Source organism: Haliaeetus albicilla, chromosome 24 (genome assembly GCF_947461875.1).
Source record: "Haliaeetus albicilla chromosome 24, bHalAlb1.1, whole genome shotgun sequence".
Classification (NCBI taxonomy): domain Eukaryota; kingdom Metazoa; phylum Chordata; class Aves; order Accipitriformes; family Accipitridae; genus Haliaeetus; species Haliaeetus albicilla.
Window position 1 is genome coordinate 12,212,963 of NC_091506.1, and position 27,560 is coordinate 12,240,522.

Here is a 27,560-nt window from a genome sequence, read left to right on the forward strand (position 1 = left end):
TCCCCGCTGGCCCGCGCCGGCCCCGCCCCGCGGCTCCGGTTTCAGCCGCTGCTACAGGGACCCCCAAGATGGAAACGCAGGGGCTGCCCGCCGCGGAGGCGGCCCGGGCCCGGCCCGGCGCCCAACATGGCGGCCCCGCCGCGCCGCCCGCCGCCCCGCGCCGCCCGCCGCCGCCGCCGCCCGACTGGGAGCCGGCGGCCGCCGCCGCCTCCTCCTCCGCCGCCAGCACCGCCGCGTCGGGCCTCTACGTGAGCTTCCCGGTGCTGCTGGTGGAGGAGAAGCCGGAGCCCGGCGCCAGCCCGGCGCCCAGCCCCTGCGCGCCGCCGGCGGGGCCCGCGCCCGACAGCGACGGGCTCCTGCTCGTCTTCAACGTGGTGCGCGGCGGCGCGGCCGAGGCCGGCCCGGCCGCCGGCGAAGCGGGGCGCGCCCAGCCCGGCCCGCCGCCCGCCGAGCCGCCGGAGGAGGCCCCCGGCTCGGCGCCGCCGCCGCCTCCTCCTCCCCCGCCGCCGCCGCCGCTGCCCCCCGCCGGCGGCGATGGCGGCGGCGGGGCGGAGGACGGCTCCTTCTCGGGGACCATCACCATCAACAACCAGAGCCTGGTGGTGCGCATCGAGAACGGCGTCCTGACGCTGGGGCCCGGCGCCGAGCAGGCCGCGGGCGCCGCGCCGCCGCCGCCCGCCCCGCCGCCGCCTCCGCCGCCGCCGCCGCCGCCCCCAGCCGCCGCCAGCCCCGCCGAGCCGCCGGGCGGGCCGCGACCGCGCTCTCCGCCGGCCTTCCCCTGCCCGGAGCCGCGCTGCGGCGAGGCCTTCCCCCGCAAGCAGCAGCTGCGGCTGCACCGCCTCTCGGCGCACGGCGGCGGGGAGGACGGCCGGGGAGCGGCGGCGGCGCGGCCCTTCGGCTGCCCGGTGCCGGGCTGCGCCTGGTCCTTCGCCACGGCCTACAAACTGCGGCGGCACCTGCACTCGCACGACAAGCTGCGGCCCTTCGCCTGCGCCGCGCCGGGCTGCGCCAAGCGCTTCACCACCGTCTACAACCTGCGGGCCCACAGCCGCGCCCACGAGCAGGAGGCGGCGCACAAGTGCGAGGCGTGCGGGCAGCGCTTCCCCAGCGCCGCCCGCCTCGCCGCCCACCGCCGCCGCAGCCACCAGGAGCCCGAGCGGCCCTACCGCTGCGACTTCCCCGGTAAGAAGCCGCCGCCGCCGGGCCTCCTCCCTGCCCTTCCGAACGGAACAGCTCGCCCGGGGGAGGGGGGGATCCCCGGAGTTCTCTGCTTTTCCTCGCCGCTGCCCCTCCTCGCCTTTCGGGACGCCCGAGCGTCGAGGAAGGCCCCCGGTCCACGCCTGCTTCGGACTGCCACAGCACGGGGCTTCAGCCCTCTGCCCTAAACCGGGCTGCGCGCCTTTTGGTTGCCCGCCTCGGGTAAATAATCGTAACGCCTGGGAGTCACGTAGTTCGGCGTTGCGCTGTTGGGTTTTTCCACGTACCGGGATGTCGTACGCTGGAAACAGGGTCACGAAGGTCCCCCGCTAAAAGTTGGGAGGGAGAAAAGAACACAGTTCTCCCGACTGGGTTTTGTATCGAGCTGACGCGCTGTTTCCCTTCTCTCCCCAGGCTGTGAAAGAACGTTTATCACAGTGAGTGCGTTATTCTCTCATAATCGAGCCCACTACAGAGAGCAAGAGCAGTTTTCCTGTTCGTTCCCTGGCTGTAACAAGCAGTATGACAAAGCCTGCCGACTGAAAATCCACATGAGGAGTCACACAGGTATTCATGAGGGTGACTTGTACCTGGGCAAGTACATGCAAGATAGTATGTGGGGAGCGGACTCAGTTTGCTGGAAAAACTGAAAGTCGTGAAGGGAGAATGGGTGACAGGAGTTATTTGGGGTCAGTGAAAACATTTGGTTCTTGGCCTTCTGGGGGGTAGGAGTCCGCTGAATGAACTTGCCAAAGGCAACGTGGCTACGAACATGCAAAGCTGTGGCTTTAGGCGCCTGAACTCTGTTCAGAAAAATTATCCTAGCTCTATTCCCAAGTTCGTAAACATTCAAAACTGTGTAAATTCTGATCTTGGTCAGAACAAACGGCTAAAAAACTCTCAGAACATGTGGAATGTTATGTACCAGGGTTTGGAACAGCAAGAAGATAAATTTCAACTCAGGCACTCCTGACTTGCAAGGACCACTGCTAAACTGACATCCAGCCTTTTAATGTTTTAAAGACAATTGTGTATAGTCTCTACTGTCCTCTGTTTTTCTGGTTTCGTGGCTTTACAGTGTGGGTTTTGTTGTGTTTTGGGGTTTTTTAAAGTGTCATTTTTCTTAAGTTCATAGATGTGATGGAAACCAACCACGGAGTTCACTGTATTGTAATCAACATATAGTCACAGGTCGTGAAAACAGGAAAAAACATTTCAGTTGCGTTTCTGTTTTGAATAATGCTGTTATTGGTTATTGAAGCACCTTCAAGATAACTCGGATTAATATGAGATAGATTGATAATTATCTATGCACCCTGATGCATACGGAAGGATGCAATGGCCTTGAGTTAAAGAAGGCGCGGATTGTACGAGAGGGAAGGGGCATCACAGCACCCTGTGGTGAATTGCAGGAGAGGGTGGTTGAGTCTTCTTGTCTTAAATTAATTCAATTTAAGCAGCTTTAGAGATTTTCTAGTAGCAGCATGTATTTCCGTATTAGATTATTAATGTAACCTTTCTTTGTTTAAGGTGAAAGGCCTTTCATCTGTGACTTCGAAGGTTGTGGCTGGTCTTTCACCAGTATGTCCAAGCTGCTGAGACATAAAAGGTAGCCTTTTCTGATTATACTGTCCTAAGTCACTTGCTGTTTGTTTGTTTTTCTTCCAGTACTTAAGCAGCAGTGGATTAAATCATGCCAATGGCAATTTCCTTCCCTTGTAGGAAACATGAAGATGACAGGAGATTTATGTGCCCAGTAGAAGGCTGTGGGAAGTCCTTCACAAGAGCAGAACACTTGAAAGGCCACAGTATAACTCACCTTGGTACAAAACCATTTGAGTGTCCAGTAGAAGGTATTGTTCTACTCTTGTGTGTGTTAACTGGTAACCAGTGTGTATATTGCCTAAAGATTGTGTGCGTTTTCCCCAAATGCAAGCTCATTACAGGATTGGAACAATTTAGATGAGTCTTCTAACAGAGTTTGAAGAGGTACGACTAAACAGAAGACATTGTAACTGAATGAGTGATTGTTCTGAAATTTATGGATGGATTGCAGAGAAAACATTGGTTCATGCTCTAGCTTGATTTTTTTTTTCTTTTTTTTTCCTTTATGATGAACAGGACTACTTTATTCTGGAAAATCATACTTCTGATACTCAGCTTGTGTAGCTCAGCTTTTTCACTTGATTAATCAGAAGTAGTGAAAAGTGGTCTTGTTCAACGCCTTCAAGGCATTGTTTTTGCTGTTGCGACATGTCATCTCAAGTGTTCAATGGTTGTGCTGTGGTAGCCTCTGCTGCTGAGATGGTGGATGGCTGTGTGACTGGTATCTGTTCTGGTCATATGGAAGGCTTGCTGATGCTCCGAGGGTTTCTTGGCACTACCTCCATCACTTTGGTAGGACTCCAGGAGCAAAGATTTTGGATCTGATCTGGAATATTTTGCTTCATAAAGTAAAGCAGCTCTACTTGGTGATTGTTTCTCCTTTTAATGGTTTTGCCAGCAGTTGTCATGAAGAGTTTACATTTGACATGCCATAGTGGAGAAAGGTTGTGCATTACACTGAATGACTTAAGAGTTTCTTGTTGTCAGAAACAGATTGTTGAACTATCCTACCCACTGAGATGTCCTTGAGGTAACACGAGGAAATGCATATTTGGCTTTCTTCTGACTCCTCTGAATGTATGCACAGGTGCTGCAAAATTGCAAATAGAGTTCTGCAGAGCTGCTCTGATTTGTTTTGTTAAGACAGTAAATACGGACATCAGACTGAAATTAGATGAAACTTTAAAGTCTTGTATATCTTCTTGCAGGCTGTTGTGCAAAATTTTCAGCACGAAGTAGCCTGTATATTCACTCCAAAAAGCATCTTCAGGATGTGGACTCATTAAAGACTCGTTGCCCTGTATCCAGCTGTAATAAATTGTTCACTTCCAAACATAGTATGAAGACACACATGGTCAAACAGCATAACTTCAGCCCAGGTAAAGTATTTGTTTCAAACTGTAGAGGGTGCAATGGAAAAACTAAATGTTTTGTTAAGGAAAATGTGTATTTACTGATGTTGAAATATGAGCCCCATTGATATGAATGGCAGAATCATCACCAAGACTGCAGTTGGTTTTCCCCCCACTAAAATTTTCAGTGGGACCTGTAACTGAGTATCAGAAGGTGAGACTTGAGCCTGACCTGCGTGAAATTGTTAGAAGTTGCAGCTTTTTTGAATGAAGTAGAGCTTGTCCTTCTCCATGCCATCTGTAAAATATGAGGAAGGACTGAAAGCACTTCTTTTTGCACTCCTTTTTCCACTCCTTTACAACCTAACTTAGTCTGGACTGCCTGCCTTTTGGCAAGTGCTTTTGTAACTGAAATTTCTCAATAAAGTAGTGAACTCATTTCAGTAAGCTTCTTTTCCTTAAATGTGCTTTCAGGGAATTTGGGAAGTGTTTTAGTAGGCTGAGAATCTAGAGTTCAAAGCTTCCTCCTTTGAGCATTCATATTTTTTCCTCCCCATTGTCTGATGAAAGGTCTGTCTTATAACCAAACCCTTCTCTTCCAGATCTCCTAACTCAGCTTGAAGCAACCAGCTCACTCACACCCAGCAGTGAACTCACTAGTCCGGGACAGAGTGATCTCAGCAACATAGACCTTGTATCCCTCTTCTCCAACGTGTCTAGTAACAATTCTGGAATTGCAACAGACATGGCGCTGGTGAACTCTGGAATCGTCACGATCGATGTTGCTTCGGTGGGCTCAACGCTTGGAGGAAACCTACCTGTCAGTAACAATTCTTTAAGCCAAGCAGTCGATCCCTTGATACTGGTGGCTAGCAGCGATATGCCGCAAAGCTTGGACAGTTCTCTCTTGCTGGGAACCAGTGCAACAGTTCTACAGCAAAGCACTTTAAATTTGGATGACGTACAGACTGTCAATGCAGAAGCCTTGGGTTCGCTAGCATCCCTGTCGGTGAGGAATTCCGGTCAAGATGTGCATGGTTTGACGTCCAGCAATAATTTAACAATCGACACAGCCACTTTGACTCCTTCTAGTAGCCTCGGCGGTACCAATGTGCCTGAGTTACTAACACCAACTAAAGTTGAACGTAATTTGCTTCCTAGCTCGGACGTTGTTAGTCAACAAGAGGGCAGCAAAGTAGTGACGCAGTTCGTCTTCTCCAACCCTCCAGGGAGCTACAGTGCACAGAAAGAAATGGATCTTGGCACAGTGACTGGCAGCTCATTTTTGGTATGCAGTAACTGTATTCATTTTTCCCCTAGATGACTGAGACACCCTGACTTTGGAGGTATCCATTGCTACTTATAGCTTATAGAGAGACCTTTCTCTCAGATTCTGCAGATCATGCGTTTTGACTTTTTTTGATGAGGGATGTAGAATGTTATGTTGAATAATGTGTTGTCAGTAGATTCAGTGTGGTGATAAGTTCTCTTAAGAAATACTAGAATTCTGGTGGGGAGAGTTAAGGGAGAACCTTTCAAAATAAGGGATTGAAAAATAAGCGGCCATCTGTCTGAGGATGAAGTGGAATTTACAGGAATACCCACGAATACATGGTATGTCTTGTGCATTTCATTCCAGGGAAAGATTTGTGCTGGGAGAGTGACTGAGACATTTTCGTCTCAGTCCTCATCCCTGTTTTAGGTACACTTCCCTTTCTGCTTTACTACATTACTGCAGACTTAGTTTTCTATTTACATGACAAAGTAAATGTTTACACTGTTAAAATCTGAACACTTACAAATGTGGAGCTAACTTCTTTTTGTGTTGAACTCTGGATATTAAGTATATACGGGGAATTTATTGAAACTCTAATCAGAAGAGCATGGGAAACTAGAATTCAGTGTTTGCAGTATAAAAGATAACTGTAACTGAGAACTCATTAGTCTGCATTCATTGTATTGGTTTGTTCTTGCATTCAAAAAACTTTGTATCTCTTGGCTTTTTTTTTTTGCTAGGAGAGCAGTGGGTCTGCAAGAACAGACTACAGAGCCATTCAGCTAGCCAAGAAAAGAAAACAAAAAGGGAATGGGAGCAGCACAGGTGAGAAGCCATAAATTTTGTTAAATTTACTAAATACAATTATTTAGGGGTTTTGGCAGTGAAATGGGAGTAGGTATCTGAGTACATTCTTAAATATCCCATCTGGTTTATTGCTAGTTAAAATAATTATGCATGTGGTATACCATCTGTTACTCAGGATAATCACGTTCTGTGGAATATCAAATTCACAGTAAGTTTACAAAGAAATCTGCACCATATGTTTCATGACTGTTAACAAGACGCTATCCCTCCATCTCTTCATCTGCTTTTTATTTTCTTATTAAAACAAAAAAAATTCAAGGTCACTTTGTGTTGTTTATGCTTTTGGTCTTACCTAGTGACTTCTCTTTTACTCAGTACAGACAATGAAAACATTGACTGGATTTGTTTTGCTTCTGTGTTTCACTTAGTAACAGCGTGTATGCAGCGTTAAGGAATTTATTTCTTCGTTGTCTAGAAATACTCAAACCTCTCTCTTAGGTTTTAGCCTTGTAGAGAGTTCTTGTGCAGGGCGAGGTTTAGGTCGTGATTCCAGATGCGTCCTCTTTCTCTTAAACTGTAGTTTGACTCCAAAGCTGTCTGATGTGAATTATACACCGTTACTTTGTCAGATCAAACATGGTCCGTGGCTCACTAGACTTGCACAAGCTCAGGTGTTTGAGTTGTGTCTACCCTTGGGGCTTACATATGATTCATAATATTGCTTATATGTATATATAGTTTAGTTCTTCCTTGCTGTCTCTTAGACCTTCCACCTCTGAAAATCAAGGTGATAATTTTTCAGGTGAGTTAAGAGACTAGTTCTGAGTTGAGCACTGTCATGTTTCTATATTTGTAAAAGACATACTTGCATACATCCTGTCTAGTTCAGTGAATCATCACACTGAAGGATAACTGCTGTATGAAGCTAGTTCTAAGTGTGTTTGTATTATCAAATGTGCACGTATCATCAAACATGTCTTTTGGACATTAGTTTAAAAAGATGATTGCACTTAATCTGCATGTCTCTTAAAATGACCACAGAAAATTCCTATTTCTGTTCCTACTCAAGACTCCCAGTAGTCCACTTTTCACCAACTGTTGTCTTAATGCTTCTGTGTGGTTCTCAAAGTGGTCTAAAGAGTCTTGTATTTCTAATTGGTTTAACTAGGTTGAATGAACACTGTAGAGGGAAGTTCAGTGTTTAAAAAGAAGTTATCCAAGCCTTTTATTTACTACACATTTAAAAAACAAGAAAACCATCCCTGAAACAGCTGTCAGGATTGTATCCTTACATTTATTTAGATTAGGTTTTTGGTTTTCAGCTTGTGATACAAGCAGCTGGTTTGTCTTGTTTTAAACTGAAAAATGCTTAAGGTTGGGAGAGCTGTACTTCTGTAGCCCGTTCTACCTAACAGTCCTTGAAATCTGTCTGGAAATAGATGAGCTTCACTATGCTTTTTTTACAGTTTGGAAAAATGATATACATGATTTCTCAGGAAATGAGTTGCACAATTAAAAATAGAAAATGCAGTTCTACTTCCTAATTCCTTCCTATAATTCCACAAATATGCTTATATTTCTGTGCTACCACAGGGGTGAGCCCTAAGCTTAGCAGTTTGTGATGTGGTTTTAATGGCATTCATGTAAAAAGATGCTCAGTCAGCAGTTGGAGTTCATCAGCTGATTGCTCTCTGGCCTTTTAGCAGTTGTCAGATGGTGCTTAATTATATTGCACTCTTCCAAACGTTAGCTGTGTAGTGTCAATAACTGCATAAAATTGAAAAATACTAGCAGGAAACTTCAGCAAATTGCTTCTGACCATCTCAATGTTAAAATTCCTGTCTTTTAGGGGCATCTGGCTCTGGTCAGAGGAAAACCAAGGGTGGTAAAGTAAGCCCTACCAACTTCTCATCGTCCACTCCTGGCAGTCGGCTGGGTGGCAACATAGTTTTGCCAAATGGAGGGCTGACAATAAGGGACCCTGCCACTGGAGCCCAGTATGTGCAAATTCAGCTTCTTCAGGTAAGAGCTGCAGAGGAAAAACATGCTAATCTTCTCCGTTACCCAAACTGGCACATTTAGGGAAGAATCTATCTGTGAACTCAGGTACTACTGCCCCTAGGTGGGATCTTGAGATCTGCAGTATGTACCATACTGCATTAGGGCATTTGCCTGCAAGAAGCACTTTCCTGGGAAGTTTATATGAAACAGGCTTTAGAGAGATCTAGAAATGCCTGAAAAAGAGCTGGTTCAATCATACAACTGCTGGGGGCCCAAACAGATGCACTGTGGAAATGGGTAAGATGTTTTTATTTGGTTTAGTACTAATATTCAGTCCAGCCTGGAACATATGGGCACTGTAACTGTAGGGAATTATCCTGTACAGCTTCTTAGGCTGGATACACTTGATGCGGGAAACACTGTGGTGGAACTAAGGGTTTTAGCAGACTTCCATTTTGCATGTGAGAGTTGTGATCCTTCAAGGACTTAGGAATTTCCTAGTTTGGACAGGCAGTTATGAGAGCAGCAAAACAGATGCTACAGTCCTGTCCCAAAGTATGGGGTAATTTTTCTTGCAAAAGGAAGGGATTACTAACATGCATTAACTTAGGGGGTCCATGGGAGTATGACTCTTTCCTCCAGTCATCTTCTTTATTGACACCCTCACAAATTCTTACATTAGTCCACCCCTCTCTCACATAGAAGGTAAGTGAGACTGACATGAAAAGATTCCTGCAAAATGAAGTTTCAGCCTAAACTGTTACTTCTCTAAACTGTTGAAATAAAGCTTAAGATTTTTTTTTCTAAGAATACCTGGTAATCGATGTGGGCTGATGAGTGGAGCATGGTAGGTAATATGCTTTTGGCCAAGTGTATATCTGTATAGTATCCAGAGAGAGGGTAAGTTTCTTCCACTTTATTCCTAACAATGTGTGGTATGGTGGAAGCTATGGACAGAGTTCTCCATCTAGTTTTCTGATGGGTGTAAACATTTGTAACTTTTATGTTAAGTATCAGCTTCACACAAGATGATGAAACTTGTTGCGTATTTCTGAGTGTTATGTTTGTTGGAAGATGAACCATTCCTTCCTTTTCAGATCTTGCCAATTTTCCTGGTTGATTATAATAGGATAATAGGTCGTACACTGAGCTAGGCTCAGATTTAAGTGGTAGTTAGCTTTCCACATATCTTTGTGGGTCTAGCCCTTACTAGTACAGTGCAGTAGCTTTATCAGCTTTTTATAAGATTGTGAGGCTGAGTGAGATTAGGCATATTGTGCTGAGATGCTTGGGGGTCTTGTAATTGCATCACGTTTCTGCATTCACAGGATGATTCCCCGGGAGAGGGAGATTTGCCCTTTCAGCTGAGCTCTCAGTCCTCCTCGTCACATTCTCAGCTTACAGTGGATTTACCTGTTCACATACTTCAGGTACAGCATGTCAGAGCCATTGGGTTTTATTGCCTAGCTTGAAAGTGAAGACAGTTTACTGTGAACACTCTGGTGTTCTGCCTAATGAAAATGCCTTGTTTTCCATTGGGAGTTTAATTTCGAAGCAGAAAGCTGCACTGCAAGATTTATCTTGTGTATGTTACCAGCCTTCGACATGTCATAGGTCGTTGTTTTTCTTCCTCTGTTACAGAGTAATGAATAACTAAATGTTACTCATTTATTGCTGAAGTGCCCCATCCCTGTTTTCCTGATCCCATCCTGCAGATACTAAGTGGCTCAAGAAAGAAGATCAGAATTGATTATGTCACAGGCTACAGGAAGGGTGGGAAGTGGGAAATAAAATCCTGAGCCTAGATTTCAGAGCAGTGTCTATATGGGAATGGCAGTTAGATTAAAAAGCCTGCTTGCTTCTACAGTCTCTGGTTTCACTACTTGCCCTTGGTTAACTACTGAGTGTCAGTGTTGTTTGAACGCAGAAAGCTTCATATAGCTTCTTGCGTAAACATTTTGTTATCTGCTGTTCCAGTAAACTGCATGTTAGTGAACAGGAGCAGCTGAGAATTGAGCAGCAATGAATGATTAGCATGTACGTAAATCATGTTTTCTACTTGACCATGTGGGGCTTTGGTTTTGATAAACTCTGCAATGCAGTTATTCTTACTGCGTGTGCTTCTCCCGGATAGAAAATAAAGCTTTTGTATTTAAGAGGAGCATCTTACCGTGATAAACCTGGAAATACAAGAAGAGTACTAGGATTCTTGGCCACGGTAGAGAGTTAATAGAGGAAAAGCAAATAGTCAGTGATTTTAAATTTGTCTCCATTAGTAATGCTCATCTGAAGTGTTCCAAAGAACTGTAGCGATACTGTTTGAGTGTGTCCCCAAAGTAGGAAAGCTTTGCGTTTCCTCTAAACCATGCAGAGCATTTCTCTGGTGTTGGATAAATGTCAAGGTAATCTTACTCCTAAGCGTTACAAGCATCTAGAGGTGAAAGCACTGAACTCTTCATGCTGTCTGTTTGCTTTAACAGGAACCACACAATTCCACTGAAGATGATGCAGGTTCTGATAACTCTCAGTTCACTGGAAGCACAATAAACTTACAGGATCTGGAATGACCATTATTAAGAACAGTTACTTGAAAACAGATTGGGCAATCATGTCTTAACAGAGTGAGATAACTGTGTGGGTCTTTCTCCAAGGAAAATAGGAAAACCAGGAGTACTGGATTCTGGTTGCACTCTTTGCAATTTGCTAAGGACAGTTGCAGCTGAAAGATTTTCTTAAAAAAATGTAAATCCCACTTGATGTGCCTGTGTAAGATACCCTGTCTGCCTGGTGTTGGAGAGACTGAGGCAGACTGCTGTACAGTGTTGTTTCAGGGAGAAGTACTGTATTAAACTTCAAACTGAGGTAATATTTACTGTTTTCACAGGAAAGCAAGTATTCTACAGCTAACAAGTACAAATTTATGATCCTGCCTATGACAGTTAAAACTTTCCTTCCATTGGTCTCCTGCTGGAGCCAGTGGCATTGAGGAATTAAGAGCTAAAATTTGGAAGTGTTTTCCACACACACAAAAAAAATAATTTTTCGGCCCCTGTGTTTTGGCAGAAAACTGGAATGTAATACGTAACAAAATTAATGTCCTACGCCATGAAAATGAGATGCTCTAAAATCTTTTTTTAGAAAGTTAGACTCTAAATGTTAACTTAGCTGTGAATCAGTTTGTAGCTCATGTTGAGTTTCTCCCTTTCCTTGCTCCTGTGTCCCAAATACTTTGCTGAATTCTTCCAGCAAAACTTTAAGAAGAAAACTGCAATAGATCTGTACTCACTGTAAGTGATTATCTAAGAGTCCAACAGCATCTGAGAGGTTTGTTTTATGTTTGTGTTCCCTTTTTTGGGAGGAATGTTGACTGTCACGTAAATTTAAGCACCTTGATTTTATCTCATCTATAAACTGCTGCCAAGTTACCTGTAAACTGGCCACTACCTTTTTATTTTGGGTTGTTTTGGTTTTTTTTCAATTGAACACTGTTAACACTTGTTCTTTATTGATATCCTAGAGTGTCACGTGCACGTGGAGCTTCCAGCTGGTTTACAGAATAAGCAGTTGTCAGAGTATTTTATGAGGGAAGAAGAATTGTTACCTAGGAAGATTTGCCCCACTGAAAAACAGCAGTTTCTCTTGGGGGCTGGAGGAGAGGTTATATGTACTGTACTTATCTGGATTGCAGACACATAAATAAATATAGGGTTGTATAGGAAAAAAAAACATGCTTTGGTTACATTTTACGGTAGTAATTTAAATGTTTCTTATGGTGATGTACTGAATGCCTGTAAAATTATGTATAGGAGTTTGATAAAAGGGTGTATGTACTGTTTTTTATTCTCAATGAGGTGTGTGTGTATGCACGTATGTGTATTTTTTTTACGAAATAAGATATGTCATGCAGGAGAACGTTGTGATCTTTCTAATCTTGCACATATTTATTTATTTTACAGTTATACTGATGTTGAATTCACACGAGGTCATTCAGAAATGCTTTTACTTCCTGTGCCTTTTGAACTATGTATGTGTCCAGATAAATGCTTTTTTGGTTGAAGACTTGGGGAGAAAAAAAGCATACAGGTTACATTCAACTTCAGATCCTGATTTGTAGGCAGTATTATATCCTCTGGTTGAACCAGTTTTATTTTTCTATCTTTAGCTGAACTGAGCATTGAGGTCTTTCTGTTCCCTCATCCTGAGTTTACAGCTTATGTCCAGGGAATCTCTTAACCCTCTCAGGTTGGGTTTTTGAACCAAACTAATTGGTAGATGAGATCTTCTACCTGGTGGCTGTGACTGCAGCATGGAATCCACTCCTGAGAGGTAGAAAGGTTGAGGAGGAATCATGCCGAAGGGACTACTGGGTCTTGCTCTAGTGGTCACCATGCTCTCTCTGGAAGCTGAGACACTTTTTGCTCCAAATGCCTGCATTATTCTGTTCTCAAGGACCATACCAGTTCTTAATCTATTAAAATGGCCAAGGAACACTCCATCTTTTTATGGGACTTGCAACCAAATCTTTCTACTTCTGAAAATGTACCTCACTCACTCAGCTTTGTAAGTGAATGTAAAGTGCTAACCTCTTGGGGCCGAAAATGGGATCACTTGGCTTGCACTCCATTGCTGGCAATGGATACCTGAAGAACTGCTGGTGCAAAAGGGTTAATAAAGCTTTTTTTTATTGTCCGTTTGTCACTGGGTATTGTTCTTTGTATGGCTGCACCTGACATGAAGCTAACTGTTAGCTTGATTTCTGCAGAACTTTTGTTTTTCCTTTGCCTGCGTCTTCTCCACAGTAGTGGGGTGGAGTCTATAATGAAACCCATCCTTTGGATTAAAGCATAGCCTTCATTTCTATAGTCCTTCAACAGATTTGCGATTATAATAAATGTCTGGCAGGTGCTTGGCTTAGTTGTGCCATGACAAAGATTGTTACCCATGTCTGCAATAGATCTCACTAGTCAGGTTTGTAGCGATAGTGCTGTTTGCATCAAAAACTGAATGAGAAAAGCATTGTTGCTAGCAAAATGAGAGATTTTGATTTATTTTCTTGGGTGAAAGATCAATAGAGGAGGGGGGAAAGGGGTTGCCTGCCACAGCAACTTTCCCTGGGATCTTTGGGTAGGAGGAGATCTTAGGGTAGGAGAAGAAGAGCGTTTCATGGGACCGTGAAGTTCAACAACTGGGCAAAGACTAACAATGTAGATCTATGAAAAACTTTCTGGAGCAGCATCAGCCCTACATGCTGTGGTTAAGGCTGTGCTGTCAAGTGAAATAATAGAGTTGTTCTTCCTTCTCCTTATCCATTTGTTCTTGGCTGTGCTTTCTCTTCTCCTTCCTGGCAGGTGGGCTGGAACGAAACATCAGCCTCCTGCTGCTCTGCAGAGGAAGAAGAGGTGTGTGCATCAGTGCTGTGTTGGCATAGCACGTTTGAACCACGCAGCTAAAGCTGCTTCATGCTGCCAGGCTCTCCCGCTGCATGGGGCCGTGGCACCTCGCTGTCTGTTTTCTAGGCAGGTTTCAGTGTTTTTTCTGTTAGAAAACGAGTATCAAGCACCTGAAGGCTGTGCGTGTGCTCATGCCTCAGCTTCTACAATGTACTGTTGCACCTGCGACTGGTTTCTGACTAAAGCCTTATTTGTACTGTCTTGAAGGGAAGGTGCAAGTCCAAAGAAATACCGGAGGGAGGTTGCAGAACCCTCGTATTTTACCTCGGGTAAAGGGGCAGGGACTGTTGGCAATCGCCCGTGCCGTCACTGGCTTGGTGTGTGACTGAGCACTGGGATGTCCTCGCTGTCGTGTTGACCTGGGAAATGTGCAGCAGGAGCCGTGGCCTGAAGCTCTGCGCTGTGCCTCTGAAGCAGCCAACGCTCAGTTTGGTGTAATGCGGAACATGCCAAAAATGGTATGGTTTGATGGTATGGGCTGACCTGATCTAGGGCCTTACTGCCATTTTGGGAGTGTCTTGCTGCTGCCCAGTCTCTCATTTGCTGATTTTCATGCTTTTTTTTAATACTGCCAAGTTAGCAAGTTGAAATGAGCTTACTGAGAAAATTGGCAAGTAATGGAAGGGGCCATGTGGTCAAGACAGACGGATAGGAGAAGGATGATGGAAGGACACTGAGCTGGAATAACTCACTGTGTAACTGACTTCCCAGCAGTTGCTTAAGTTACATCAGTCCTGTAAATTGGGCTACACCTGAGTATGGTGCCATCCCCACGCAGCTATGGAGGCCCCTAATAACACTCCTCCCTTAAATGCTTGATGTTCAAGTATCCCCAGCTCCTCTGAAGTGGGCTGTTGAGGCAAGGTGTTCCTATGGATTGCTGTACTTACTATTTTTACAGGTGCCTGTGATCTTTCCAGGGCCCTTTGCAACCTTTCCTCCTGCTGCTGCTTCTGTTGTCTCAGCTTTTCCTCTCTGAGCCTTTTGAAGGGAGCAAATAAAGGATGGGTTAAATGCGGTGTACAGCTACACCAAATACGCTTTTGTCACACAGCATCAACAACTCACATTACGTCTTACTTTACATCTTACATCTTCCAGTGTGAGGCCGCTGGAGCCCAGGGGTTTGGGTATAGCTGACACTGGAGTTTGTTACTGTGATGGTGGTAAGAGGGAAACACTTGCTGCAGTTGGTCCTACTCTTTCTGGAGCGAGGGCTGGAAAAAGCATGTCAAGCTTTGCAAATGGAGATGTCAGATGGTTGTTCTCGGTTACAGACATGCTCTGTACCACCTTCAGCAGGTGACTTATGCTCTACGGTTGATCGGGATGCTTACCAGTTTTGTGGGTGAATGATGCTTATTGTGTTTTAAGTTCTCACCAGTGCAACCAATTCTGTAACGTACAGATGTGAGTAGGAGGGTTTTACATCCATGGAGCTCTGCTTGGCCTAAATGGGCACAGTGGTGGCTGATGCTGGTAACTGGCTCCAATTCTCTGTGGAAATGAAGCACTGGAGCAGAAATGGGCTGAAGCTAGGGAACACTGTGGTGGAGACTAAGTGAATTCTTAACCTTGTGATCTTCAGGAAAATTTTAAATGCTCTTTGAAGGGTTTTTTTGTTTGGTTGGTTTTGCTTTTTATTTGGGGGGCATGTGGGGGGGGATGTCAGATTCTTTCCTGAATTCTCCGTCCCCAGAGTAGAATAAATGTATGTCTTATTTCTTTTGTAAGTTAAGAGTGCAAAACTGTTCACAGAACATCAGGAAGAAGCATCAAACCCTTTCTACTACAAAGGTAAAGAGAGTAAGTTGGGGGGAAATATCACTGTTCTGGCTTTAAATCCTCACACTATTTTTGGTTTTTTTTCTCTGTTGGATCAGACTCACCTGAGGATGGCCTGATACAATCAACTGTTCAGTTGCACCTTTGCTACTTTTGAGGGGAAATTTCATGTGTGTAACTGAGCCAAAAGCAATGTGTCTCATTTCAGAACCTGAATTTTATGTGTTAACTGGCTTCTGTTTAATTTAACGGTACAAGTTAAACTTAAGAGTTTTGTAGAAGAAACATTTGAAAGCTGGCATTGTGGACAAATGCCCTCATGTACCTATTGAAGCCTGACAAAGTATCAGGGCATGTCAGACTTTCAGTGTGTTAAATAACTACAGAGGAGTAATTTTCTATTTAATCAGTTTAAATATTGTGACTGCAAATTGTCTTAAAATGATGATTCTCATAATTGAATCTGGTTTTGTTTGGGGGTTTTTTTGTGTGTGGTTTTTTTTATTCTTCCAGATTTTGCCCTTTTCTAATGTATCTTGCAGGTCTTTTATAATGTGGCTGTGGGCTGCTGCTCACTGATTGGGAGGTGCAAGTACTATAAATGTGAAACCCTTACAGAAGTAAAATGGGATGGATTGGTCACGTGGGCTTTCAGATTGCTGTTACAGTTTCCTGGGTTGATCTGACAAATGTGACTCTTTCAGTGGCTTTGCTTTTGGCTGTCAACATTTAAAAATAGACACCCCATTTCCAGAAGAGGGTCTTGTCTTACCTTATCCTCCGTTCCTTTTTTTTGGCTTTCTCAGCCTGTTCTATCTTTGCTGGTGGGATTTTTTCCAGGTTGTCCAGTAAATCATTGAGCTGTTTTTCTATCACCATTAGCATCTGCACTGTCTGCAGGTTTGCCTCATTTTCTCCAGTGCAGTCGCAATAGACTTCCAGCACCTTCTTGTTCAGGCTTGTGAGCATTTTGTCCTAGAGATGAGAGGAGATGTGAGAGGCACGGCTGGGTTCTGCCCAGTAGAACCACAACATCCTTCCAAAAGCAAAGGAAATCAGTACAATTTAATTCCCTCAATAAGACTCAGTTGCTTGTTTCCCAGTTTGCTTAGCACCAGTGCCTGGGACAGATGGCTGTACTGAGCCGTTCTTCTGTTGGTCTCATCTTCCCAGCTTTGCTGTGGCCTGGGACAGGTTGCAGCTGCCCGGTTGCCTCTGTGAGCCCTACTCCCACCTCGTAGCACCTGCATGGAGCAGGCACATTTGCCACGGTTTGCTGCCTCAGCAGTGCCCCAAACCTGCCCTTGCTGTAGCTCCATTGCTGAGAAACTGTGCTGATCCCTCCCCAGTGCGACCCACTGCTTTTTTTCCCCGAAATGGGTACGGCTGGCAGAGAAGAACCATTTACGCACACGCTAACGCCCCTTGCCTTCATCTCAGGATGTACCTGGTCATCAGCTTTGCATTCTCCAGAGGAAAAGAGGTGAACTTTGAGTTTCAGATCTGCTACTCTCTCTTCTTCCTTGGCAATGGAAGATTTGAGGGTGTCTACCTGCTGTTTCAGCTCTGCTAACTCCTTCTCCCTAGGCCAGAAGAGAAAGGAGATTATTTCGAAAGGGCATCTTTGAAACACACGACTCCCCTGCTGCTTTCCAGCCTGGGACCGTCCCTCCTGCTGCCAGCAGATGGAGGTAACACTTCATGTCATTTCTGGGACACTTGCACCCACAGCTCTGCGAGCAGAGGGAACTTGTGATTTTTCTGGAATAACAGTTACTGTGCTGGTGTGGGGGAGGGATAAGTAGCATAGCTAAACATTCAGGATTTTTTAATAAGTTAATGGGGGAAGTAGATTACCTTTAAGAACTTTCACAAGTGGATAAGCTACACTTCAAATGGGAATATGTGTGTCTACCTGCCATAGAAATACTATATCGCAATTAGACTGGGGTTCCCTGCTGGCTTCCTCTAGGAAGGGTTGGCATTGAGTTGAAATAGGTGCTGGTCTGGATCACTCCAGGACATGCCTTGTTTCTTCCTTTGATCTTTCTTTATGAGAATTACACCATACTTCTGGCTTATGTCCACTCCAGCATGCTAAATGCATCAGTTCCCCAGCCTGTGCCTTGAGGACTAAGGAACTAGTGCCAAGCCCAAGTCCTCTCCTAAATTACATAGATGGGACGCTTTCCTAGGAGCTCACAAGATGGTGAGTTGGATGGGCTGCAGCTGGGCTCTAAGGTATGAGAAAGAGACTCTCTGTTGTGTGTTGCGTGAACAGCCTGATGTGTGCTCTGCAGCATGCAGCCTGATGGTGAGGTACTAGTGGGGGGAAGAGGGGGTCACTTATGTTTGAAAGCTGGGGCACAGGGACCCCTTCCCACCACTTGTAGGATCACACTTACGTGCTTTCATGTGTAGTGATGAAAGTATGTTGGACCTTGTCCAAACTTTCCTCCATCTCCTGGGAATTCTGGATGAAGGACAAGTTCTCTTCCTCCATCTCCATGAAAATAGACAGCAGTTGTTGGGGATCAGTAAAATACAATTCAGGCTCCTGAAGTGGAAAACACACGTGATGAGGTTTTGTCCTCCTCTAACGTCTTTTGCATTGAACTACATGGAGGTTGGTCTGCACCAGCCCTGGCTGTTCAAATGCTCTCCTATGTAGCGAGGTCTGTGACTGTCCACTTAGAAATGTCTCCCACCTTCCTGCCATGTGTGTAGCTTTATGCTGCCTCAGTAGCTCACACCCAAAACAAGTTGCATTTTGGGGAATAAAACATGGTGCAAACATCTGTGAGTGGGAAAACTTCCATTTCAGACATAAAACGGTAACTTCACTAGTTTCAAAATCTCCCATTATATGACATCATATCTTGTTGGGGGATGGCAAGCTTTGAGATGATAGTAGGTTTTTGGAAAGTGGAAGAGGAGAGTTAAACTAAAGTATTTATAACAGGTGTTGCTAAAATATGAACATTTATGAATGTATAAACATACATTTATAATTAGTGGCTACAGTAACTCCTCAATACCATAATGAATGGTTAGAAGGTGTGAGAAATTAGTAACATCAATAAAAGACAGGACAAACAGAAAGTGTAAATAGTTCAACATGAGACTTCTGACCTCATCTTCATCCGAGCAGGTTTCGCTTTCTGCATCCTCCAAGGAACTTCTGAAAAAGCATTTTTGTGTATCAGGCCCTTAGAGAAATGATAGCTCAAAGGAGACCTTGTTAGTGAATTAGGAACACTGTTGTTGTTTGCTGTTGCTCTTTGCTCCTGAACGGTCCTTTGTACATTCACATGTTTGGCCCCCTGTGGCTGTGGGCTATTTGGGGGTCAGTAGGAGCGAGGGGTCACACAAACATGCAGCATGGGAGCTATGTCTGTCCACAAGCAAGCTGCCTTTTGATCTGCTCCGGGCTCTGCTGCCCAGCAGGGTCAGGACATGACGCATGAGCCTGAACTGGGAGTGTTGATCCAAATGCCTTTAAACTCGATGGGAGGCTTTGGCTCTTGGGCAATGAGAAGGCAGAGGTAAGAGCCTTATTAAAAAGGCTTAGGCAGCAGCACAGCAAGTGTAGAGAAAGCCTTGTGCTCCGTGTGGGATATGGTACTGCTCCTAAACAACATGGTGTAGCCACCATAGGAGTCTGCAGTTTTTACCTGCCCTGGGAGAAGGTTGTTGAGTGCTTCTTCCTCTGCACAGCCTATTACCATTAACCAGCAGCATGGCCTCTTTCTTCCCTGCTCAGCCCCGGGGACAAGCTAGCGCAAGAGCTGGAAGAGCAGGGCAAGAGGTGCCCGACTGATGTTGGCAGCAGAGCCTGCCCATCACCTTCACTTGCATCTGTCACCCTGTGCCATAGAGGGGTGAAAAACCTCCATTTGCATCATCTTAGTGCCAGCCCCACTTGTGTCTGCATCGTTCCTGCCATGTGGCAGCAGCCCAGTAGTTGCAGTGCCTTCACGAGGGGTGGCATGCAGCAGCCCGCTTGGGAGAACCCGGCACCTGCAACGCTCTGAGTGGAGGTGGAGGAACTGGCCCTGCAAGCAATGACTTCAAACTCTATTGATAGCCGGGTTTTTTGGTCTTAGGAGACTCACCAGCCACTCACGCTTTGCTTTTCCAGGCAATTGCTTTCTTTGCCTCAAGAAGCTGGAGCTGGTCCTAGCTGTCTCATACCCCACCTGCCTCTCCTCTGCTGGCCCTGCCTACGTTACAGCAGGGTTACTCTGCCTGCATCCCAGCACGTACTGTCCGAAGGCTCTTACTGAAAGTGGACAGTCAATGCAATGTGGGTCTACAGTGACCCTGGACCTTCATTAAAGGCAAAACGATAGGTGGCTATTTGCATGGCAGCTGTGACAGACAGTGGGAACCAGTATCTCGGCCACAAATAGGCTGCAGAGAAGCTCTGCTGCAGGACAAATGCCCAAGGTCTATGATTCCTCCTGGGGTTACCTCAAGACCCAAATTCTTTGGGCAGGCCTCTCAGCAGAGGATTTGAGGATGGGGTTCTGTCGGAGTAGGTACATAGGTACTGACTTGCACACCTGATGGCTTTCTACTGGTATTTTGATTTGTTCCAATAAGACTCAGATCTCAGTATGCCCGCAGCAAAGGTGAGGAGTAGGTTTCCTCTACACTGACCCCCCGTCAGTTGAGTGTTCTCTACAGTACTTAAGTCTGTTGTTTGCATTGTCTTGTACTTACAGTTTTCTTGTTGATAGAGGCTTCAGAAAGTTTTTGAGCTGTGGCCTGATCCCATGTAATGACCTGAAATCCAAACTTTTTGAAGACAGCAGGGAACTTGGCACATCTATATGACTGGTACCACAGGGACCGGTGGTGTTTGTCCCGGCTGTCAGACCCTGGCCTGGAGACAAGAAGAGATGTACGCTTAGAGCATGGGGCTGTCCCAGGGAGGAGTGGGCAGCTCTTCCCTGGCACTCACCCTGCTCTGCAGTGGTGGGAGGCAAGGCACTTTCTTCATTAGCTTTGGATGCTCTTTTCAAATCCTTTTCCTTTGCGTGCTTTTTTCCGTGTTCTTCCTGCCACTCTTTTGGAGATAGTTGGTAGAGGAAGTCCCTGTACATCTTGTACTCCTGCAGAGTATTCTTGAATCTGGATATATCACTGGGTTGAGAAAAGTGGGAAAAGTTTGTTAGCAGGGAGGAAAGCCCCTGTTTGAACAGGGTCTTTCTAACTCTTGACATTCAGCTTCACCCACAGAAGGGACAAGAGGGCACATGTCTTCATGGACATGCAAAGACAAATGGGAACCTGCCCTGTGTGCTCTCTGTAGTTCCTCATGTGGAAGCTGTCTGGTCACATCTCTGTGGCTGGACCCTTGCTAAGGCACTGGGAGTGCTAATTTGGGAATTTTTACTTGAAAATTAGTGAGAAATCTTGCCAGCTCGACTCATACTGGGAATTTTTTTTTTCTTTCCCCAGGTCATCATTAAAATGCATTACTTAGTTTTGTTCGGTTTTTAATCTGAGACTAGGGATTTAATTTTGGGGTTGGAATATTTATACTTTTAAAAAACACCATTTAAAAACTAGTTGAGTTGTTTTAGAAACAAAGCCAGCATCTGGAAAAACAAAAGCTGAAATATTTTGAGTCTTAAAATTGAACATTTTTAGAAATCTTTTTCCCTGATTCCCTTATTTCCCAAGGGCTGTAAGGGTAAAGCGCTGTAGGGGCTGTTAAAGGCTAGGCAGGAATAGTGTGCAACCATTACCTTTGGAGGTCTTCTATTTGGGAAGTGATCGCCTGGATCTCTGTTATTTTCTTTGTCTTTGCTGCAGTTTCTTTTTCGGCACTAGGGAAGAATGCATAAACGTAAGCCATAAAACAATTTAGCAGTAAGTGGGTAGTGAATTGAGGTGCATATAAAACAGACAAAAAGATGTGGGGGGAGCACTAGAAATCTCTCTTATAGATGTATCCCAGGTGATGCTTGGCTCCTGCCTGAAGGCCCTGCTTGTCTCGGCAAAGAGAGTGTGGGGTCCCCTGAACACTCCCAGGTTAAGGCCTCCCTAATTTGGCTGCTGCTGAGCTTCAATTGCCGCTTTGCCCTCGTGATACCTCTAATGGGCCAAAGAGCTCAACTTGCTTCACTTAGGGGACTGCTCCTGCTGTGAGGGGTTGGGCAGAAGCATCTCCCTCTCATAAGGGTGTTGTGAGAAGAATAGAAGTGGTGGGGTCAACAGCAGGTTCCTTGCTGCAGCCAAACCAAGGGCTTTTGCAATGATGGGATTCCCCAGCTGTTGTCCTTCCTCTTTTTCATTGAATGCGTGGGGAGGAAGTGCCATCAGCACTGTAACTCTGGGCAAACTCAGACACAGAGTATTTGCTAGCAAAAGCCCTGCAGGGAGGTCAAGCAAAAGACTCGTGTCAGCGCAAAAGAGCACATGGGTGGTTCCCTCAACTTCCATTACATTTTCAGGGCTTGAACAGAGTTTTTGTGGTTCTCCTTCAGGAACTCATCAAACATGGCAGCATCCTTCTCCAGGTAGTATTCAGCCTTTTCCAGTTTTCTTTCTTCATTCTTTGCTATGTTCTCCATCCTTTGAATCTCATCTCGCTTTACTGCCATGGCATACTGAAATGAACCCAAAAGGCAACACAGTCACATCAGTTGGTTGATTTTAAAGGTATGTTGGCTTAGCTTTGTTCTTGGTTACCTTATTACCCCATAGTTGTTGGTGGAGAGGGTAAGAATTTCAAACCAAGGTATGTGTCTTAATGCAAACTAGGTACATAGAGGCCAGAAGATATTTCAGAAGTAACATAGCAAATAAGCAGTGAAATTACAGATGGAATCCAGAAGTCCCAGCACTGCATTAACTCCTGGCTGACAAAGATTGATTCGGTTGTGTTACAGCACGATATTAGAGGTGAATAAGGGGGATATTCCAGCACAGCTCCCTTATTTTGAGTTCAGAATGGCTCCCAGCTATAATTTATGTATAGGGCAGCAGAAGCCAAAAGATCAGTATGTCTGTGCATCTCACAAATGAAATGGTTGCATGGCTGCTACTGGATGGTGCAAATGACCTATGTTCCTTTCTTTCTTGGTTGGGGATTGCTGGGCTCTAGACTATGATTATCTTTAACACAGGACTTGGACAATCAGTTCATGAGGTCTGATGTGCCTCCTTCGTATGATCTCTAGGCAATGCATCTCAGAGGGAAAAAATCATAACAAAGCAACACAGGGAAGAATAATTAAATTAACAGAAAGTAACATTCTTAAAGCCAAGTACCTCAAGTAAAAATATCTCTCTTCTGTCATTTATGTAGTCACGGAAGGTCTCCTTTTCTAATGGGTAATCTGAAATTAGGATATAAAGTTGATCAGACTAGAAGGGGAAATATGGCCAAGGTAGAACACAGTGAATATGTAGGCTACTGTGAGCATGGATGTGGTTGACATTGGAGCCAGCAATACTGTTTTTTTTAATATAGTTTTGACCTTGTTTAGGATCAGTTTCATATGGGCTTTTGTGGAGTAAAACCAGGTAGAATGGAGTGGAGCATCTGATCCTTACAAAGGTCAATGTCCTCTAGACATCAATGGCAAAGCTACTTCTCATGTCAGAGGCAGAAAATCTAGACCCACATCCACTAAAATCCAACTTTAGGTCAGCTTAGTAGAAATGTCTCCATGACATTTTTTTTCTGCAAACTTTCAGCTGACTCCTAGCTGATTCCAAGAGCTCCCAGCTACTGTGAAGGCCCCAGGGGATGGTGGAACCCAGGCTACTGCAGTGGTGGTGATACATGCTCCATATGTAAGTGCATGAGATGGAGATGGCCCAGCCACACAGAGGTTGGCAAGATGCAGCATATAACTATTGTGTCTGCAAGAGCTCACCAGTCAGCTAGAGCTAACTGCTACTCCCATCCCCTCTTTGATTTTTGCTTTAGGCTGTTACCCATCTGAGCAGCACCACTACAAAGATAGTGACTGTTCCCCACCTTTTTTAATGGCTATCTTCCATGAAAGACTCTCCTGAAGAGTTTTCAGTCTCTCTTCATTTGTTTCCTGTTTTCTGGCCTCCTCTTCTTCCTCCTTTTGCAGAGCTTTCCTGAACCCTTTTTGCTTTGCTTTTATTTTAGTGGAGTAAGTCATTTTCTCATGGATATTCATGGTCTTCATCCTTTCACGTTCCTATGAGAAGTCAGTTATGTGGACAGTTTGATTGCATGCTTTGTTTGCTGTGGTTTTTAAAGACATGAGTGGTTATTCACAGTCTAGAAATTTGCAGGCTACTGATACCCTGCTGATGCATGTTTGCCTGGTTTATCTGACTAATCCCAATGATATTCTCTCTTGAGGCAACCAAAACATTTCATGTCTTAGTGTTTGTTCTCACTGGTTTCTTGATTTGTATTCTGCATCCAGCCACCAGCTGTGCCAGTTCGTACCTACACAGTGTCCTCATTTTTCCTTCCTGGATTATTCCTGGGAGAGAATGGAAATATTTGGAGATTCATCCTTCAAGTCCCCTAGTGAAAGGGAACAACAGGACAGCCCAATGTTCAATACCAACTCAGTCTAACTTGCACAAAGGCATGTAAACCTTCAAGTTCAGATTGAGAGGATCTATTCAAACCCACTCCAGAGTTTTCTGGAGTGTAAAAGGTTGTTAATGCTCAGTGCTTTCATGTGGGCTGAAGTGTAATTCATTGCTGTCTGCACAGCTTGGGCATGGGTTAAGCTAAGGACATCAGTCAGCAGACATCCTTAGTGCACTTCTTCCTAAGCCCTTCCTCATACTTAATATATTAACCTTCAACCCAAGCAAAAACCAGACTATACCAGTCATCAGTGTGAGGTGAGGAGGCTTGCTTAACCCTGTTTGGAGCCCTCCCTTTGTGATTTAGAAACAAAGACCTCTTGCTTCCACACTACAGCCTGGCTTTGGCAACCACGTGCAACAATCAGACCTCTCAGAGATGCGACAACATCTCCGTGGCTTCCCACCCCCTTTGGACTGCATGCCCTAAGGAAAGGCCATTGCAGAAATAAGAAAGAAAAAGACATTCCTGAGACCCAGCTCTGGTCTGGTGGTTTGCAATTCCCTATCATAAGGAGAGAAACCTAAGGCATGAAACCCATGGCATCCTTCTTCCTAGGCATTCATTTCATTGGCAGTTCAGAAGAAGGTCACACCAAACATTGGAATACAGCTTCCCAGGCAGAAAGCCAAGCCTGTTGAAGTGGAAAGCAAGAGATCTTGCACCAAAGCTTTATGTAGAAATCAGTGCTAACAGCACTGGCAGGTATCTTCTCCAAGAACAGGAATGAGTGGTAAATCTACCTTGAAGTAAGTAAACAAAGTGACAATATCCAGATTTTGCGCTAGCAACCAGCAAGCCTGTGCTCAGATCTGCTCTTGGTGAAGTTAATCTCTCATCATGGAATTCAGTGGACTTGAAGCTGGTCTGGGGGAATCCCAGCTGAATTTGGCAGCTATTATTTCTCTCGTGCACTAAATTTTGGTATTATATTGGTTGGTTGCCTGCCCTAGTGAACTGTTTGTATATACATTGGCCTAAAGCATGTATACATACCGCCTTAGCCTTTTTTCTTTCCTTGTCCCTTATTGAAAAAATATCAACATCTGGAGGAATTGTAAATGGATTTTTCATTGGGTTTTCTTCATCCTCTTCCGGGCTTTCTGCAAAAATTGGATGAAGATGTAGAAGATGTGAGGCAGAGTATTAGGACCCAGTGAAAAGGGACTCTGATGTGCTGCATCATGCCTGAAGGGGGGGCAGCTGTGCTCACAGCTGCAGATGTCTAAATGCTGAATCAAGAGCAGGGAGCTAGATAGAGCTTATAAGAAGCCAGTGGTATTACTGAGGTTTTTATATTGTTTATGCCACTTGACCATATTTGCTGATCAACTCAGTGTTTCAGCCAGGGATTTTTGTAAGTCTGGAGCTATTTTACCCATCTCATCTGATTGTGGGCAGAAGAGTCTGAATACAGGCCTCTCCTTTGACCTAACAATGAAAAGCTGCCAGAGCATCGTGACCTTACCTGACAGCACAAGCTGGGTTTCCATTCCAGGTTTGGAAGAGAGACTTTTAGATGTTGACTCTGTATGTAGAGATGGCATCTTTGACCCTGGCCCAAGGAAAATCGTAAGTAAATCAATCAGTTGGGACCTGCCAGTAACTGGTACAGTAGGTTTTACAGCAGTGATGGGCCTAGGGGCTTTCTGGATCTTAACCACTGAGCTTTTTGTGCCTGTAGGAATTAACAAAATCTTCCGTAAACTGGAAAATATTTGTGTTCTGACCCCAAAAAGGAGATGTTCATCCCTGGCTTATGTGAAAGCTGTGTAAAACACAGTCTTCCTTACACGCACACTGATGGGAAAGCAAAGACAAAGCAATTTGGAGATAAGCAACTCAAGTCCCTTGCCTCTTGTTCCACCCACATCTCCAGTTCTGATCCACACCCAAGCTTTTTCATCCTCCTATCGCTGGTTCACAAGCAACATTTTTACTCCCTAAAGCTCTTACCAGTAATTGCTTCAACACTGTGGGTTTCCTGCGATAAGGCTGAATGATTGTTGGACAGCACAGACATGCTGCAGGGAGCTCTGTCGTGTTTAATTTTAGGCTGGCAAACTGTTGAAGGTTAGTTTTTTGTTTCTCTGAATCCAGTCTCTTTTTGTAGTCTTTGCTATGGGTCCTAGGGGAAAAGGCATAATTGTAATGATCTCACTTACAAAGAACAGGTAGACCATTGTTAAAGTTATCCTTTAATCAACAAAGGCAGCAAGCTGGGTCCAGTGAGGTATTAGTTCAATTGATGCAATTCTGCTGCTGGGACCATTCCTGATCTGCACTGGTATAAGACACAGCAGAAAATAGCCTCTTCCGCTTGCACTAGTTTTAAGGCTATTTTAGAGCATCATTTTTTTGCTCTGAACAGCCTCCAGTTTTTATGTCTTTTGAGCTAAACTCATCTGGCCTAATTTCCATGTACGTCCTTGGTGCGTCGTGTTTCCTATTGGCTGTGTTTCTGCAGCTGCCCAATTAGTATCTTATTCTTTGGAGGTGTCAAACTTTCGCTGTTGATGAGGCACAGAGGCTGAGGTAGAACTTAGGCTGTTTGAATACATCGCAAATGTTTTCTGTCTCCTTTTCAGTTCTTGAAGTACCTTTTCCAAAAGCCTCCTTGACTGGTTGCTTAGATTTCACGTCTCTGAACTTTGCATAACTTAATGGGATATTTTTCTCTAGGGGTCCCTCACCTACATCCTGGAAAAACATAACCCCTGGTGATGATGTGAGTTTTGGAGAAATACACTTTGGATAATACACTTTCTGAAATATGCAGAGCAGTTGCAGCAAACACCTGGATGTTCAGCCCTCTTAGTGCTCACCTTGACTTCTGTAATCTAAAACCCTTCTCATAAAAATCTTCTTGTTCATGTGGTTGATTTAAATTCCTGCTACAGGGAATGGGACTGAAAAGCAGGTCTAGACAGAGGATACTTGCATTTGGAAAATAATTGTCAGTGCAACCCTCTGAGATAAGAAGTGCTTTATAATATAATTTTAGCAAAGTATAGGAATCTCTTTCTAAGATTAACTTATAAATATTCATTTTATCAAGGTATTTTTTCTTTGAGGTTGTTGGGATTTTTTAATAGATTGTTTGCACATCACTTTGGAAATAATGCCAAAAGCTACAGAAGCACTAGTTGTGCTAATTATAATTATTAAGCTCAATAATGCAAATAAAAAATTGCTTTGTTGTTAGAATCATTTGGCATATATTTCACTGCCTCTGACGTTTTTGTTTCAGTAGCTACATACCAATGGCCAGTAGCATGTGAATCAATAGATAAGGCATTCATGGTTTTAATTTACTGAAACATTTATTCAGTGCTTTTCCCTAGCATCAAGCTGCTGTGCAGAAAAAAAAATATGCCAAAGTAAACATGCAAACATTTCTAAAAAGCCATACAATAGAATCCATCCACCGTGTTCCCAGCGCACTGGATAAGCTTATGTTTTATACACTCAAATGATTTAAATGA

The 27,560-nt window shown here is 44.6% G+C and overlaps 2 protein-coding genes across 5 annotated transcripts; one reads left to right on the forward strand and one right to left on the reverse strand.

The window, feature by feature from the left end:
- ZXDC (ZXD family zinc finger C) lies at window positions 1–12,927 on the forward strand. The gene is made up of 10 exons (XM_069812143.1): window positions 1–1,182; window positions 1,612–1,764; window positions 2,728–2,806; window positions 2,920–3,050; window positions 4,011–4,181; window positions 4,757–5,442; window positions 6,171–6,255; window positions 8,087–8,259; window positions 9,567–9,668; window positions 10,719–12,927. The coding sequence occupies exons 1-10, from the start codon at window positions 69–71 to the stop codon at window positions 10,803–10,805; spliced, it is 2,781 nt and encodes a 926-aa protein (XP_069668244.1). The 5' UTR covers window positions 1–68; the 3' UTR covers window positions 10,806–12,927.
- Window positions 12,918–26,298, reverse strand: CFAP100 (cilia and flagella associated protein 100). 4 transcript variants are annotated; one of them, XM_069812146.1, is made up of 15 exons: window positions 26,032–26,296; window positions 25,544–25,630; window positions 25,072–25,178; window positions 23,473–23,665; window positions 22,758–22,825; window positions 21,930–22,093; window positions 21,230–21,310; window positions 20,440–20,621; window positions 20,199–20,361; window positions 18,606–18,654; window positions 17,879–18,030; window positions 16,921–17,056; window positions 16,246–16,448; window positions 14,579–14,669; window positions 12,918–13,615 (listed from the first exon to the last, which is right to left on the reverse strand). In XM_069812146.1, exons 1-15 carry the CDS (start codon window positions 26,096–26,098, stop codon window positions 13,541–13,543), a joined length of 1,818 nt encoding a protein of 605 aa, XP_069668247.1. In that variant the 5' UTR covers window positions 26,099–26,296; the 3' UTR covers window positions 12,918–13,540. The 4 variants fall into 4 exon arrangements, with proteins under 4 accessions (XP_069668247.1, XP_069668245.1, XP_009925256.2 ...); XM_069812144.1 differs by having other exon boundaries at window positions 12,918–13,620; window positions 20,199–20,621; window positions 26,032–26,298; XM_069812145.1 differs by lacking the exon at window positions 12,918–13,615 and having other exon boundaries at window positions 14,179–14,669; window positions 26,032–26,298.
- Between the last annotated feature and the right edge of the window lie 1,262 nt (window positions 26,299–27,560).